Source organism: Dendrobates tinctorius, unplaced genomic scaffold (assembly GCF_039654945.1).
Source record: "Dendrobates tinctorius isolate UK_male_01 unplaced genomic scaffold, ASM3965494v1 ptg000386l, whole genome shotgun sequence".
Lineage (NCBI taxonomy): Eukaryota > Metazoa > Chordata > Amphibia > Anura > Dendrobatidae > Dendrobates > Dendrobates tinctorius.
Window position 1 is genome coordinate 651,350 of NW_027362052.1, and position 18,170 is coordinate 669,519.

The 18,170-nt window shown below is 48.2% G+C and overlaps 2 protein-coding genes across 4 annotated transcripts in view; one reads left to right on the top strand and one right to left on the bottom strand.

Moving 5' to 3' along the window:
- The window catches only part of TMEM8B (transmembrane protein 8B), a 208,118-nt gene extending 205,605 nt beyond the window's left edge, over positions 1-2,513 (bottom strand). Inside the window, exon 1 of the mRNA XM_073563322.1 lies at positions 2,380-2,513. Coding sequence (XP_073419423.1) covers positions 2,380-2,389 — 10 coding nt within the window. The 5' untranslated portion in view covers positions 2,390-2,513. The remainder of the gene's footprint in view (positions 1-2,379) is intronic.
- LOC141076078 (IgGFc-binding protein-like) overlaps positions 2,299-18,170 on the top strand; it is a 364,579-nt gene continuing 348,707 nt past the window's right edge. For all 3 annotated transcript variants that reach the window (XR_012227404.1, XM_073563325.1, XM_073563324.1), the window contains exon 1: positions 2,299-2,465. Coding sequence is in view for 2 of the 3 variants with exons in the window: in XM_073563325.1 (XP_073419426.1) it covers positions 2,411-2,465 (55 nt within the window). In the remaining variant the exon portion in view is untranslated. The remainder of the gene's footprint in view (positions 2,466-18,170) is intronic.

The window sequence follows — 18,170 nt, forward strand, 5'->3', positions numbered from 1 at the left end:
CTGGGGGGGCTGTGTACATAACTCTGGGGGGCTGTGTATATAACACTGGGGGGCTGTGTATATAACACTGGGGGTCTGTGTATATAACATTGGGGGGCTGTGTATATAACACTGGGGGGCTGTGTATATAACACCTGGGGGGCTGTGTATATAACACTGGGGGGGCTGTGTATATAACACTGGGGAGCTGTGTATATAACTCTTGAGGGGGCTGTGTATATAACACTGGGGGGGCTGTGTATATAACACTGGGTCGCTGTGTATATAACATTTGGGGGCTGTGTATATAACACCTGGGGGCTGTGTATATAACACCTGGGGGCTGTGTATATAACACTGGGGGGCTGTGTATATAACACCTGGGGGGGCTGTGTATATAATATTGGGGGGCTGTGTATATAACACTGAGGGGGGGCTGTGTATATAACACTGGGGGGGCTGTGTATATAACACTGGGGGGCTGTGTATATAACACTGGGGGGCTGTGTATATAACACTGGGGGGGTCTGTGTATATAACACTGGGAGTCTGTGTATATAACACTGGGGGGCTGTGTATATAACACTGGGGGGCTGTGTATATAACACTGGGGGGGCTGTGTATATAACACTGGGGGGGCTGTGTATATAACACTGGGGAGCTGTGTATATAACACTGGGGGGGTCTGTGTATATAACACTGGGGGGCTGTGTATATAACACTGGGGGGCTGTGTATATAACACTGGGGGGCTGTGTATATAACACTGGGGGGGCTGTGTATATAACACTGGGGGGGCTGTGTATATAACACTGGGGAGCTGTGTATATAACACTGGGGGGGTCTGTGTATATAACACTGGGGGGGCTGTGTATATAACACTGGGGGGGGCTGTGTACATAACACTGGGGGGGCTGTGTACATAACTCTGGGGGGCTGTGTATATAACACTGGGGGGCTGTGTATATAACACTGGGGGTCTGTGTATATAACACTGGGGGGCTGTGTATATAACACTGGGGGGCTGTGTATATAACACCTGGGGGGCTGTGTATATAACACTGGGGGGGCTGTGTATATAACACTGGGGGGCTGTGTATATAACACTGGGGAGCTGTGTATATAACTCTTGGGGGGGCTGTGTATATAACACTGGGGGGGCTGTGTATATAACACTGGGGGGGCTGTGTATATAATATTGGGGGGCTGTGTATATAACACTGAGGGGGGGCTGTGTATATAACACTGGGGGGGCTGTGTATATAACACCTGGGGGGGCTGTGTATATAATATTGGGGGGCTGTGTATATAACACTGAGGGGGGGCTGTGTATATAACACTGGGGGGGCTGTGTATATAACACTGGGGGGCTGTGTATATAACACTGGGGGGTCTGTGTATATAACACTGGGGGGGTCTGTGTATATAACACTGGGAGTCTGTGTATATAACACTGGGGGGCTGTGTATATAACACTGGGGGGCTGTGTATATAACACTGGGGGGGCTGTGTATATAACACTGGGGGGGCTGTGTATATAACACTGGGGAGCTGTGTATATAACACTGGGGGGGTCTGTGTATATAACACTGGGGGGCTGTGTATATAACACTGGGGGGCTGTGTATATAACACTAGGGGGCTGTGTATATAACACTGGGGGGGCTGTGTATATAACACTGGGGGGGCTGTGTATATAACACTGGAGGGCTGTGTATATTACACTGGGGAGCTGTGTATATAACACTGGGGGGGTCTGTGTATATAACACTGGGGGGGTCTGTGTATATAACACTGGGAGTCTGTGTATATAACACTGGGGGGCTGTGTATATAACACTGGGAGTCTGTGTATATAACACTGGGGGGCTGTGTATATAACACTGGGGGGCTGTGTATATAACACTGGGGGGGCTGTGTATATAACACTGGGGGGTCTGTGTATATAACACTGGGGAGCTGTGTATATAACACTGGGGGGCTGTGTATATAACACTGGGGGGCTGTGTATATAACACTGGGGGGCTGTGTATATAATATTGGGGGGCTGTGTATATAACACTGAGGGGGGCTGTGTATATAACACTGGGGGGCTGTGTATATAACACTGGGGGGCTGTGTATATAACACCTGGGGGGGCTGTGTATATAATATTGGGGGGCTGTGTATATTACACTGGGGGGGCTGTGTATATAACACTGGGAGCTGTGTATATAACACTGGGGGGGTCTGTGTATATAACACTGGGGGCTGTGTATATAACACTGGGGGGGCTGTGTATATAACACTGGGGGGCTGTGTATATAACATTTGGGGGCTGTGTATATAACACCTGGGGGCCGGCTCTGCAGGTGCGTGTCCCGTGCTGTGTACACACTGGGTGATTTGCTTGTAGTTTCGCACCTGTCTCCATTCTCTTCAGGACTCCAACACCATGAAGACCCTTATCCTGCTTCTGCTGCAGAGTCTGCTGAGCCCGACTCACCAAGGTACTAGCTGCAGAGCGTCGCCCTCCCCTCCCCACGAGGGTCTGCAGAGTGTCGCCCTCCCCTCAGCACGGGGGGGGGGCTGCAGAGCGTCGCCCTCCCTCCGCACTGGCGCTGCAGAGCATCGCCCTCCCCTCCGCACGGGGGGTCTGCAGAGCGTCGCCCTCCCGTCGGCACGGGGGGCTGCAGAGCGTCGCCCTCCCGTCGGCACGGGGGGCTGCAGAGCGTCGCCCTCCCGTCGTCACAGGGGGTGCAGAGCGTCGCCCTCCCGTCCGCACGAGGGTCTGCAGAGCGTCGCCCTCCCCTCCGCACATTGAAAAATGTGCAATTAAAAGAAGGTTGATTGTTCCCAGTAAAGAAAAAAAAAACTTGTAGATGAGAATGTTAAGGGTGTGTGCACACGCTGCGGAATCCGCTGCGGATTAATCTGCACGGATTTTGCAAAAACCGCAGATAATCCGCAGGTCAAAAGACCTGCGGATTATCTGCGGTTTTGCCTGCGGTTTGGTCCTGCGGATTCACTATCTCCACAATGGTGGAGATAGGAACCCGCTGCGGATTCCGCAGAAAGAATTGACATGCAATTCTTTCTGCGGATTCCAAACCGCAGCAAATCCGCGCGGATTTTTCCGCAGCGTCGGCACAGCAGTTTTTTTTTCCCATTCATTTGAATGGTACTGTACACCGCAGCTAAAGCTGCTGCGGGTCCGCAGCGGCCGAAACCGCTGCGGAAACTCAGCGGAATCCGCAGCGTGTGCACGTACCCTAAAGATCCACAGTGCGTGGGTCATATAGATTCCACCGCTGTCACCAGTCGTCAGAGAGCATACCCCCTGTGACGACGAAAGCGCTCACCCCGTGCAACCAAAACGTCACGATTCCACCACTGACACGGGTATGTCAGCGGACAGAGGGACGCGACACACTGCCGGCACACGGCTATCACAGGCACAGTGGGGGCTTATCTTAGTTATCCCACCACTGGCACCATGTGACAAACATATACAGCAAGCTAATCTCGCTCTAACAATTTATCGCAGGGGGTTATTTTGGATGCCCCACCACTGCTAACAACCTTCCAAGAACTGCGGGGATTTATGTATATCCCACTTTCTCCGTTCCACTTTGGAACTCGCAGCTCTCCGGCGCCCCCCTTACTCTCAGGTCAGTCAGGGAACTGCACTTAGGATAATTAGTTGCCGGATGGGCTGCTTGTTGTGCACGGGCAGTTAGACTATTGCAGTAAGGGAATTATCAATGCGTTGGCCTCAGCCCCTCATTCAGCAATATAAGACCCTTCCGGACTGCCAACTAGCCTAACCAACCGAACACACCATGCTGCCACCAGCTACAATTCACTTAATCAAAGAGTTAATTAAGAGGGTCCGTGGCAAACCCCCAAATTAGTAGCGATTATTTAAAAAAGGCGCAAAGTTCGTTTCTTAGAGCATGAAGGCAGACTGATAATTTTATCATTTATTCCCAAAAAAGGTGGGCAGTGATTACATAGATAAAGTTGCTATAAATTGAGACATTATTGAATCATTGAATCGTAGAGTTGGAAGGGACCTCCTGGGCCATCTGGTCCAACCCCCTGCTCAAAGCAGGATTCGCTAAATCATCTCAGTCAGATGATTAAATGATGATTAAATATGTACAATGCAAGTATAAAATAACATTTGTGAAAAGACAGAAATTACACTTATACTTGCTTATGCTTCTTTAGGCATCCCATGTGGCTCGGGGGATGGGCAGCAAACCGCACATCCCCGGACATCTGCAGATCTTTCTAGCATGGAATCTGCAGCTCAACTGAGGAGTCTTAAGGGAGGGGTACTTTATAGCCTAGGGTCGGTTACATCCAAAAGGGGCAGTCTGCAGAAATTCAGCCCCCCTTTCTCCAAGTTGCCATTTAACTAAAAACTTATAATAACCATATCTTAACGAGGGAAGCTCGTATAGTCACACCGAGGGTCTCATTGGTTGTAGTTTATCGAATACAATAAAAAAACATCAAACATGCCATAATTAAGACACTCCGTTTGGGAGCAATCCATATCTCAGTTTCGGGAGGGGTTAGAGCCGTGAAATTTAAAGGTTAGAAATCTGGTTTCGTGCCCTTCGCAGAAATGTAGTTATTATATCTCTGGCACGAGCGAAGTGCACGTTACAGCTTCTTTTAATATTTCCTATACCTTTATCCAGCCTCATGGCCAGGACAAAGGAATCCTTTCCCTTAACTAATTAACATTCCTTTCTCAACAGGAAATGGATGGTGTCCTTTTACCCAAATGCAGGCAGAGAGCTGTAAGTGAATAAGGAGGGAGAAACAAAAGGAGGGGGGCTGCAGCTGTATGGCAAGCAGTTTTATCATAGCCTGGATGATTCTGGAAGGTCCCAACAAAATCATGCCTTACAGTACATTACACCTTCCCCTTTTAGAGGGTGCTACGGAGGCATTACCTGACGGTAATCAGCCATGCGCACCTCAGCGGGTTCGCCCCGGTGGGACAACCCATCGGCATTACCATGTTCGCTGCCCTTTTTGTGTTGTACAGTAAAGTCATACTGTTGAAGGGCAAGGCTCCAGCGGAGCAACCTTCCATTGGTTCCGGACACTGTGTGCAACCAGCTCAGAGGGTTGTGGCCGGTTACCACCGTGAAGGTGCGCCCGTACAGGTAGGACTGTAAACGTTGCAGTGCCCACACCATGGCCAGACATTCCTTCTCGATGGTGGAGTATGTCACTTCCCTCGGCAAAAGGTTCTGGCTCAGGTACAACACGGGGTGCGCCTGGTTCCCCGAGTCAACCTGGCTGAGCACAGCACCGAGGCCAAACTCGCTGGCGTCGGTCTGTACCAGGAACGGGCGACTGCTGTCGACTGCTTTCAACACTGGAGAGTCGCACAGGGCTGTTTTCAAAGCTTGGAAGGCCGCCTCACCGTCATCTGTCCAGTTGACTGTTTGGGGTAGCCTCTGCCTGGTGAGGTCGGTCAAGGGTTTTGCAAGGGCGCTATAGTCCTGTACGAACCGCCTATAGTACCCTGCAGTGCCCAAGAAGGAATTCACCTGTTTCTTGGTCCTGGGGGTGGGCCAGGACATGATTGTGTCCACCTTTTCTGGCTCCGGACTCATGGAACCCCCGCCTACCCGGTGCCCCAGGTAGTGGACCTCGCTCATGCCCATCTAGCACTTTCCTGACTTGATAGTCAGGCCTGCCTGGTGAAGACGCTTGAGCACCTCCTTGAGATGCTGAAGGTGTTCCTCCCAGGTGGAACTGAAGATGGCGATGTCGTCCAAGTACGCCACCGCGTACTCCTCCAGTCCCCGGAGCAGGTGGTTGACCATCCGCTGGAAAGTGGGAGGGGCATTTTTCATGCCGAAGGGCATGACTGTGGACTTGTACAGGCCAAAGGGAGTGATAAAGGCGGATTTCTCCTGCGCCTCAGGGCTCAGGGGAATCTGCCAGTATCCCCAACTCAAATCCATGATGGATATGTACCGTGCTTTCGCCAATCGCTCAAGCAGATCCTCGATGCGCAGCATCGGGTGGGCATCAGAGGTTGTGATGGCGTTGAGCCCCCTGTAGTCCACGCAGAAACGAGTGGTTCGATCCTTTTTAGGCATGAGGACTAAAGGTGAGGACCACGCACTTTTTGACCGTCGAATCACCCCCAGCCTTAACATCTCATCGATCTGTTGGCGCATGACCTGTTGCACCTCCTCAGAGATCCAATAAAGTGGTCGCCGTAGTGGGGCGTGATTCCCGGTGTCCACCTCATGAACCGCTAACTCTGTCCTCCCAGGTCGCTTGGTGAACATGGCCCAGAAGGGTTCCAGGGTGGCCACCATGTCCAGGAGGGGATCTTCCTCCCCATCCTCGGGCAGGTTGCAGACCGGTAGGACGTAAGCTTCGTAGTGCGCCTTCAGCATGTTGACGTGAAAGGCCTTGCGCCTACCGCCGAGCATGGTGAAGCATGACTACGTAGGTGACCGGGTTGAGCTGTTGGTGGACGACGTATGGGCCTTCCCAGGATGCCTGAAGCTTATCCGTTGGTACAGGAACCAGCACCCACACCTTTTGACCCACCTGGTAGGTTTGCTCCTCGGCGTTCTGGTCGTACCAGTGCTTCTGGTCAGCCTGAGTCTGCGTCATGTTGTCATGCACCAACTGCATCAAGGTCTGCATCTTGTCATGGAAGCACATGACATAATCCGCGATGGACACTTCTGTGGGGTTTGGCTCATCTTCCCAGGATTCTCTTATCAACCCAAGAGGTCCCCGGACTCGCCTGCCATACTGGAGCTCGAAGGGGGAGAGCTGTTATGAATGGGAAACCGAGGAGGAAAAACAAGACAACAAGCTAAGTCTCAGAAAACCAGAGAAGTTGGTAACTATGCAGATTACAGATCCCTGATCTTAACCGCACAACTAGAAGCAGTCGTGGAGCGTTCCTACGTTGGTCCTAGACACCTCGTCACAACCGGAGAACTACATAAGCCTAAAGCAGGAAAAGAGGAAAAATAACTGCCCCAGAGCAGACCCCAAAGGAAAGACAGCCCCCCACATGTATTGATGGTGAAGCAAGATGAAAATACAAACAAAGGCAGGAAAATAGGCTGAGCAAACGATGGGGCCCGGCTAACTAAAAAGGACAGAAAAGGAAAGACACTGTCGGCAATCTGCCAAAAACAACCTACAAAAATATTGTCTAACACTTCTGATAGCAAAATTAACCCTGAAGTCACTAGACTTCTAAACCTATATCAGCACTCTGAAATATTCTGAGACAGAGTAAAAAAAGAGCCCAATCCAATAAGGGACAAAGAGCAGATTGGCAAATACTGATTAATAGGAATGGAATTTCAGCATAGCCCCAGCAGGGCAGGCTGATCACACAACAAACTGAATTGACCAACAAGCGCAAGTGTGAACATTAGCAAAAAACAAACTTAACTTGAGAAGACTGGAAGAGAGCAGAAGTCCAGGACCTGAGAAACAGACTGAATCACCAGCACCCGGATAGGGCGTCGGCTGTCTTATATCCAGTCTGATACTGCAGAGATCCAATCGTTATCTTCCTCATCAGGTGGCAGATCACTACCACTTAAACCAACCGCACTACCTCCTGTCACCACCAGAGGGAGAACGGAAGGGGAACTCTCAACTGGTGGAGCAGAAAATGAGTTCATGACAGTACCCCCCCCTTGAGGAGGGGTCACCGAACCCTCATCCATGCCACCAGGCCGATCAGGATGGGCCCGGTGAAAAGCACAAACCAATTTATTGGCATGAATATCAGAGGCAGAGACCCAAGAATTATCCTCCTGGCCATAACCCTTCCATTTGACCAAATACTGGAGTCTCCGTCTAACCAAACGAGAATCCAATATTTTCTCTACCTCATATTCCACATTGCCTTTAACCAATACAGGATCAGGAGGTGCTGCCACAGGAACTACTGGCTCAACAAACCTCTTCAACAGTGACTTGTGAAATACGTTATGGATTTTGAACGTAACTGGAAGAGCCAATCAAAAAGAAACAGGATTAAGAATCTCCAAAATCTTATAAGGTCCAATAAATCTTGGCTTAAATTTTGGAGATGCAGCCTTCATAGGAATATTCTTAGACGACAGCCAAACCATATCACCCACTTTAAACCGGGGACCAATGGTCCTACGCCAGTTGGAAAAACGCTGGGCCTTTTCCTGAGAGAGTGACAACTTATCCACCACTTGGTCCCATATCTGCTGCATTCTCACAACCACAGTGTCCACACCTGGGCAGGACGAAGATTCCACTTGCCCTGAAGAGAATCGAGGATGAAACCCAAAATTACAGAAAAAGGGTGACATCAGAGTGGCAGAACTAGCTCTATTGTTCAGCGCAAATTCGGCCAAGGGCGAAAATGAGACCCAATCATCTTGATCAGCAGATATAAAACATCTTAAATAAGACTCCAGGGTCTGGTTTGTTCTCTGTCTGCCCATTGGTCTGGGGATGAAACGCGGAAAAGGATAACTGAATTCCCAGATTGGAATAAAAGGCTTTCCAAAATCTGGAAACAAACTGGACACTCTATCGGACACAATGTTCTCAGGAATCCCGTGTAACCGAACCACCTGTTGTAAAAACAAGGGCACCAACTCAGCGGAAGATGGCAACTTTGGGAGTGGTACAAGATGGACCATCTTCGAAAATCTATCACAAATCACCCAGATAACAGTCATTCTCTGAGAGACCGGAAGATCAGAAATAAAATCCATTGAGATATGGGTCCATGGCCTCTTGGGCACCAGCAGGGGCATCAGCAACCCACTAGAACGAGAACAGGGTTTAGACAGAGAACAAGTCCCACAGGACTGTACAAAATTCCTGACATCACGAGATAAGGCAGGCCACCAAAACGACCGACTCACCAAATCTCTGGTACCAAAAATACCCGGATGACCAGCCAATGTGGAGCAATGGACTTCAGACATCACTCTCTTTCTCCACTGGTCAGGAACATACAATCTTCCCATAGGGCAACGCTCAGGTTTATCCTCCTGAAATTCCTCCAAGGCTCTTCTCAAATCGGGCGAAATGGCAGAAAGAACTACTCCCTCACCTAGGATAGTAGTAGGCTCGGTCACATTAAGAGAATCAGCAAAGAAACTCCTAGAAAGGGCGTCTGCCTTAACATTCTTAGTGCCCGGAAGAAAAGAGACCACAAAATTAAAACGCGTGAAAAACAAGGCCCATCTAGTCTGTCTAGGATTCAAGCGTTTGGCCGACTCCAGATAAATCGGATTCTTGTGATCGGTGAGGACCACAACTTGATGTCTAGCTCCCTCCAACCAATGTCTCCACTCCTCAAATGCCCATTTCATGGCCAACAATTCCCGATTCCCTACGTCATAGTTGCGTTCAGATGGGGAAAACTTTCAAGAAAAGAAGTCACAGGGATTCATCTTAAGGGCCTGTCACACTAAGAGATATCGCTGTGTCTGATACTTACCTACAACCCGCTCCCCCGCTGATTATCGCTGATCGCGCGAGAACAGGCTGGACTGTTTCTCGTCGTTAGCTACCTGCTGTGACAACGAGCGACGCATGGAGCCGAGCGGGTGGACGCAGGATCACCTGGTGTGACAGGTAAGTAGCGACCCCCGTCCCTGGCGATGTCGCTGGTGAGATCTGTCTGTGTGGCAGCTCACTAGCGACCACTTAGCGAAGTATCAGCGATCCTGACCGTGTCATATCGCTGGTCGGGATCGCTGGTGCATCGCTAAGTGTGACAGTACCTTTAGAAGTCACAGGGTCTTTTTGGGACAACACAGCTCCTGCACCAATCTCAGAAGCGTCCACCTCCACTTGAAATGGAAGTGAGACATCAGGTTGCCGTAAAACTGAAGCTGAAGTAAATCTCCGCTTAAGCTCCTGAAATGCTGAGACAGCCTCAGGAGACCAATTCAGCACATCAGCGCCCTTCTTGGTCAGATCAGTCAGTGGTTTGACAATACTAGAAAAATTACCTATAAATGTACGATAGAAATTAGAAAAACCCAAAAACTTCTGGAGAGCCTTCAAAGAAGTAGGCTGAACCCAATCATAAATGGCCTGTACCTTGGCCGGGTCCATTTCAATAGTCGATGGAGACAAGATAAATCCCAAAAATGAAATCCTCTGTACACCAAAGAGGCACTTCGATCCCTTAACAAACAGGGAATTCTCCCTCAAATTCCGGAACACAGTCCGGACATGTTCCACATGGGAATCCCAATCACTAGAAAAGATCAAAATATCATCCAGATAGATGATCAAAAACTTATCCACAAAGTCTCAGAAAATATAATTCATAAAGGATTGGAAGACAGAAGGGGCATTAGAGAGCCCAAAAGGCATCACCAAGTACTCAAAATGTCCCTCCGGAGTATTAAACGTCGTCTTCCATTCATCCTCGTGCTTGATGCGAATAAGATTATACGCCCCCCTGAGGTCAAGCTTAGTAAACCAGCAGGCACTCTTAACTCTGGAGAATAAATCAGACATCAGAGGTAACGGGTACTGATATTTAACCGTCATCTTGTTAAGGGAACGATAATCAATACACGGTCTTAATGAACCATCTTTCTTGGCCACAAAAAAAAACCCAGCGCCTAACGGTGACGAGGATGGTCTAATATGACCCTTCTCCAACGACTCCTTAATATAGGATCGCATAGCATCATGTTCGGGTACAGATAAGTTGAAAAGCCGACCCTTGGGAAATTTACACCCAGGCATCAACTCAATTGCACAGTCATAACTCCTATGAGGAGGCAAAGACGCAGACTTACTCTCACTAAAAACATCAGAGAAATCAGCCAGATAATCAGGAATATCATGAGACTGAGGAGAGGTGGAGAAAACAGGAGCATCCCTAAGAACACACCGACAACCCCAACTCACCACAGACACAGATTTCCAATCCAAAACTGGGTTATGAGTTTGCAACCAGGGGAACCCCAGAACAATAGTATAATGCAAATTATGCAGCACCAAAAATTTACAATTTTCTTGGTGGTCTGGGGCAACTCGCAATATCACCTAGGTCCAAAACTGAGGTTTATTCTCCGCCAAAGGAGTGGCATCATTACCCCTCAAAGGAATGGGCGTCTGCAGAGGCGTCATGGACAAACCGCAACGTTTAGCAAAGTCCAAATCCATCAGATTCAGAGCTGCTCCTGAATCCACGAAAAGAGTAATTGCCAAAAGGAACTTAGGTTGTATACTGCCCACAGCGTGTGTTCAAAATGTTTCTCTCGTTTAGGGCAGACAGAAATAGTATGAGAGGCGTCTCCACAGAAAAAACACAGCTTATTACGCCTTCTAAACTCCCGACATTGCGCCCTAGAAAAAACCCCATCACATTGCATAGGTTTAGACATTTGTTCAAAATGTGGCAGCGCCTCCCATGTAGTTTTACGTTCACGTAAACGCCGATCAACTTGAATGGCTAATGACATAGAGCCATCCAGACCAGAGGGAACAGGAAATCCCACCATAACATCTTTTACGGTCTCTGACAAACCTTTCCGAAAGAGAGCTGCCAATGCACTATCATTCCATGTAGTAAGGACCGCCCACTTTCGGAATTTTTGACAGTACAACTCTGCAGGATCCTGACCCTGGTTTAATGCCAACAGGGTTCTCTCAGCTTGATCAACAGCATTAGGTTCATCATACAACAACCCCAAGGCCTGAAAAAATGCATCCACATTAGTCAGAATAGGATTTTCAGGTGTCAGAGAAAAAGCCCAATCTTGGGGATCGCTGCGCAGCAAGGAGATGACAATTTAAAGCTGCTCCACAGAGCTCCCCGATGAGTTAGGCTTCAAAGCAAGAAATTATTTACAATTATTCTTAAAATTCAGAAATTTAGACCTATCCCCAGAAAACACATCAGGAGTAGGAATCTTGGGTTCAGCAGCATGTGACTGAATAAGGTAGGTGGAAATTCCCTGTACTTCAGCAGCAAGCTGCTCCACACGATCAGACAGTTGCTTAATCTCCATTAGGAAAAGAAAATCCTCCTACGGCCCCAGAAAAAAAAAAGAGGAAAAAATACATTTAAAAAAAAAATTCTGACACTTTTTTTTTTTTTTCCTAACAATTCCCTCCTGCTTTTGAGTACCCTAGAATCTGTGGTATGGCTGGTGATTCTGTTATGAATGGGAAACCGAGGAGGAAAAACAAGACAACAAGCTAAGTCTCAGAAAACCAGAGAAGTTGGTAACTATGCAGATTACAGATCCCTGATCTTAACCGCACAACTAGAAGCAGTCGTGGAGCGTTCCTACGTTGGTCCTAGACACCTCGTCACAACCGGAGAACTACATGAGCCTAAAGCAGGAAAAGAGGAAAAATAACTGCCCCAGAGCAGACCCCAAAGGAAAGACAGCCCCCCACATGTATTGACGGTGAAGCAAGATGAAAATACAATCAAAGGCAGGAAAATAGGCTGAGCAAACGATGGGGCCCGGTTAACTAAAAAGGACAGAAAAGGAAAGACACTGTCTGCAATCTGCCAAAAACAACCTACAAAAATATTGTCTAACACTTCTGATAGCAAAATTAACCCTGAAGTCACTAGACTTCTAAACCTATATCAGCACAAAAGAGGCCAATCCAATAAGGGACAAAAAGCAGATTGGCAAATACTGATTAATAGGAATGGAATTTCAGCATAGCCCCAGCAGGGGCAGGCTGATTACACAACAAACTGAATTGACCAACAAGCGCAAGTGTGAACATTAGCAAAAAAAAAACTAAACTTGAGAAGACTGGAAGAGAGCAGAAGTCCAGGACCTGAGATGCAGACTGAATCACCAGCACCTGGATAGGGCGTTGACTGTCTTATAGCCAGTCTGATACTCCAGAGATCTAATCGTTATCTTCCTCATCAGGTGGCAGATCACTACCACTTAAACCAACCGCACTACCTCCTGTCACCACCAGAGGGAGAACGGAAGGGGAACTCTCAACTGGTGGAGCAGAAAATGAGTTCATGAAAGAGAACCCGGTCGAGGCCTGCGGAACTTCTCTGTAAGCGAACAGCAGGTGTGGGAGGTACAGCTCCCAGTCACGCCCTTGGGACTCAACCAGCATGCGGAGCATCTGTTTGAGGGTACCGTTCACACAAACCATTAGTCTGTGGGTGATACGCACTCGATACCAGGTGCTTCACCTGAATTTTCTCACAGACAGCCTCCATTAGGCGAGACATGAATTGGGATCCTTGATCGGTAAGCATCTTCCTGGGAAATCCTACCCTTGAAAAGATGGTCACCAGTGCGTCAGCCACCTTATCTGCCCTGGTTGAAGACAGAGCTACTGCCTCTGGGCATCGGGTAGCGTAGTCTACCACGGTGAGAATGTATCGCTTTCCAGAGCTGCTGGGGACGGCCAGCGGGCCTACAATGTCCACCGCGATTCTCTAGAAATGCTCCTCTATCACCGGCAAAGGAATAAGGGGAGCCTTAAGAGCAGGCCCCGCCTTACCCACTTTTTGACAGGTGTTACAGGAGCAGCAGTATTAGGTTACATCTGTCCCCATCTTGAGCCAATAGAAGTGTTGAGACAGCCGTGCCTTTGTTGATTCTCAAGTGTCCAGCGAGTGGAATCTCATGGGCAATCCGCAACAACTCAGTTCTGAACTGGAGGGGGACGACCAGCTGTCTTTCCCTCAACCACTCCTTTTGGGAATCTCCGGGTACTGTCTCCCGGTACAACCTTCCTCGTTCCCAGAACACCTTCTCCTTATCAGACTGGGAGGTGGGCGTCTTGGCGAGATCTCTCAATTTCTCCAGGCTCGCATCTTAGTGCAGAGCAGCCTGGAACTCCTTGCTGGAGGCTTCCAGAAGTGACGTCAGGGTTCCTTCCTTTCTGGGACCCTCTGGAACCGGCTCTGGGGTCACCTCTGGTTCAGTCTCTCCTGTAGCCGAAGAGGGTCCAGAAGACAGGGCGCTACCTGCGATCTGGGCACTCTGACTGCGTGTGACAGCTGCTACGTATGCTACGTATGCGGTCTCCCTGGGGGTTTCTACAGACCCACCAGTCGGTGCTGCTATGGGCCCTACCTCCCCTTCCACCCCTAACACTTCAGAAGCAGTGCTACTTATGGGCCAGTTACCTTCCTCGGTGGCACTGGTCAGTTGCATGGCATTACCTTCCTCATGGTTCCCATGCACCTCCCCATTTCCTCGAGCACCGTTGGTTGCTCCTGCCAGGGGTTCCTCAGTCGTCTCACTCCGTAGAGTGAAGGGACTGAGCACTTCGGTACCTGTGGACACATCTACCGTTTCTTTTCCAAAGATTTTATTCTTTTAAACAATGGGGAGAGGGGAAGACAGGGGGGGGAGGGATGGGAATGGGAAGAGAAGGAAAGATAAGGGGAAGTAGGGAAATTACAAGTTGACATCATGTACAGAAAATGCAAAACATGCATTAATGATGTCATTTTACAAACGTATCTTGCCAACGCCTAAATACGTAGAATACAAGATTGTACAATAGAATGATAATAGCAATAAAGAACATAAAAACACACAAATGAGCATAATGAGTGTCATTACAGATCTAACCCTATGTCAAATAGTAGATACAAGATCAGTTATGTCAGAGGCAAAACTAAAACAGCTTTTCTTATATCGAGATTACTAAGTGTTAAAGGATTCATTCAAGTAATAGGAGTAGGGAAAGTTTGGTCCCATTTAGACCATTTCCTGTAGAAGTTACTGAATTGGTCATTAGCCAATGCGAAATGCAACTCATGGGATCTATGTTGTGCGATCAACTGTAAGATATCATCAACTTTGGGAAGGAAACGGTTCTTCCAATGGAATGCAATGGAATTTTTTACCACAAGACAAACATGGATGACTATATCTTTTAAGGCAGGGTCCAATTCCTCTAGATTAAGGGAAAGTAGGGCCGAGTGAGGTGTGAGGGTTGTGGTTTTGCCTGTAAGTTTGCTAATGATGCGGGAGGAGATCTGCGACCACAAGATATTAACCGTTGGGCAACTCCAGAAAACATGTAGGATGTCTCCCTTCTGACCGCAGTCCCTCCAGCATAGAGGCGAGTTCATAGTCCCAATATGGGCAAGTCTATTGGGGGTATAGTACCAACGTGATACAACCTTAAAATGGGTCTCCTGCAATGACATGGAGAGTACGGAGTGATATGATAAAGCGAGAGAGTCCTCCCAGTCTTCTACAGTGAAGGAAGAGTTTAAGACTTTCTCCCAACTCAGCATTAAAGGGCTTTTTGTCAAGGCCGTATCTTGGTTGTAGTTATCATAAACAAAGCCATGATATCCAGAAAATACGATGACCACAATTATTTAGTATTTTTATGGATGACTCAGTGAAGTTTAGTTTCTTGTCGAGAAATATTTTTAAATTATCCTTAAGAGTAAGGTATTCGAGAAATAGGGACGAGGAGATATTATATTTCGTTTTTAGTGTTTGAAAGGATAAAAATTCCGTCCCGTTAAAAATGTCTTCTAAGTTTGATATTTTTAAATCTGCCCAGATGGGGGATAATGAATGGTTAGTCATAGAGTAAATGAGTGTTAGGGGGAGTTTCTTAAGGCTGTGTGCACACGCTGCAGATTAGGTGCGGATTCATCCGCGCAGATTTTGTAAAATCCGCAGGTGAAACCGCAGGTTAAAAGACCTGCGGTTTTACCTGCGGATTGCTCTGCGGTTTTGCCCTGCGGTTTTTCATCTCCTCAATGGAGGAGATGGCAAACCGCAGGAGAATCCGCAGAAAGAATTGACATGTCAATTCTTTCTGCGGATTGAAAACCGCAGATAATCCGCGCGGAAAATTCCGCACCGTCTGCATTGCGGTTTTTTATTCCCATAGGGAATCATTGTACTGTACACCGCAGCAGAAACTGCTGCAGGTCCGCAGCGGCCAAAACCGCTGCGGAACCGCAGCAAAATCCGCAGCGTGTGCACACAGCCTTAGGATGGTCGTTTTATGGGATCCTCTCTTTGGTTTAGAGATCTTAAACCAGGTGAGTGCAACAGCTTGAAAGATTGGATGGACAACAGAGTTTGGAAGGTTGTTAGCTATGGCATTATAGATTATGGATCTAGGGTGCTTATTGTTATTAAGTGTAGACTCTAAGGCTAGTTTCACACTTGCTTTTTTTTGCAGCGCGTTTTTCCCGCAAAAAAACGCATTGAAAAAACGCATACAAAAGCATACAACTGCTGCGTTTTTTTCAAGCATTTTTATGAGCATGCATGAAAAAAACGCAGCGTTTTTATGCGTTTGTATGCGTTTTTAGTGCGTTTTTACCGCGTTTGCGTTTTTTTCCAACATTTTTAGGTGGCCCCTCACACTACCCAAACCATGACTTTACTAACCCTAACCCTGACCCTAACCCTAACCCTGACCCTAACCCTAACCCTAACCCTGACCCTAACCCTTAACCAAATCATACTTAACCCTAACCCAAACCCTAAACCCTAACTAACCCTAACCCTGACCCTAACCCTAACCCTAACCCTAACCCTGACCCTAACCCTAACCCTGACCCTAACCCTTAACCAAACCATACTTAACCCTAATCCTGACCCTAACCCTGACCCTAATCCTTAACAAAACCATACTTAACCCTAACCCTGACCCTAACCCTAACCCTGACCCTAACCCTAACCCTAACCCTGACCCTAACCCTTAACCAAACCATACTTAACCCTAATCCTGACCCTAACCCTGACCCTAATCCTTAACAAAACCATACTTAACCCTAACCCTGACCCTAACCCTAACCCTGACCCTAACCCTAACCCTGACCCTAACCCTAACCCTGACCCTAACCCTTAACAAAACCATACTTAACCCTAATCCTGACCCTAACCCTGACCCTAACCCTTAACCAAACCATACTTAACCCTAACCCTGACCCAAACCCCAACCCTAACCCTGACCCTAACCCTAACCCTAAACCCCCTTAACTAACCCTAACTCTAACCCAAACCCCTAAATTCCATGGTTAAAAAAAAAACGCATATGCAAAAAAACGCATACATGAGCATGCCAGTGCGCACATATGCGCATCCATAGGCTATAATGGCCATTTTTAGCGCAAAACGTGCGCATATGTGCGCATGCGCTTTTTTGTAGGGCCAAGGCTGGTTTCACATTTGCGTTTTTTAGCGCTGGAAAAAAACGCATATGTGCGCATGCGTTTTTTCCCCTATATTTAACATGGGTGCGCATACCTGCGCGCTTGTAAGCGCATGTATGCGATTTTCATGCGCTGCGTTTTTTTGGGGTGTGCGTTTGTATTTTCCAGACGCAGCATGTTGCATTTTTTGGCCCTGCAAAAAAGCGCATGCGCACATATGCGCACGTTTTGCGCTAAAAATGGCCATTATAGCCTATGGATGCGCATATGTGCGCACTGGCATGCTCATGTATGCGTTTTTTTGCATATGCGTTTTTTTTTTTAACCATGGAATTTAGGGGTTTGGGTTAGAGTTAGGGTTAGTTAAGGGGGTTTAGGGTTAGGGTTAGGGTCAGGGTCAGGGTTAGGGTTGGGGTTTGGGTCAGGGTTAGGGTTAAGTATGGTTTGGTTAAGGGTTAGGGTCAGGGTTAGGGTCAGGATTAGGGTTAAGTATGGTTTTGTTAAGGGTTAGGGTCAGCGTCCCCTTACCTGCGTCCCCCAGTCCAGCCCCTCAGCGCCGCCCACCGCTGGTGAGAGAGAGCGTGAGGGGGCGTGCGCGTGGAAGGGGGCGGGTGCCAGGAGCCGCAGTGAGGGCGAACGTGCGACGGGCGCGCGCCCGGACGGGGGCGCGCAGGTAAGGGGACGCTGCAGCGCGCGCTGCCGCTGGAGGGGCATCGGCGGGCATAGCCGCCGATGTCACAGGTAGCCTATGGGCTCTGTCGATGATAAGGTCAGATGGTGTTAGATCAGGGATGGCCTGCTTAAAGATATCCTGAATATGGCCCGAAAGTTCATCTTGGGAAATGCTCTCCGGGATTCCTCTAATCTTTACATTATTTCTGCGACCTCTATCTTCGAGATCCGCCATCTTGGTCCTGAGCTTATGTATTTCCGAAGATAGGTATTCCAGGTCCACTGAGTATTCTGACGATCTCTGCTCGAGCTTATGTATCCTCTCCTCCTGGTTTACTAATTTTTTCTCCACCGTCTCGCA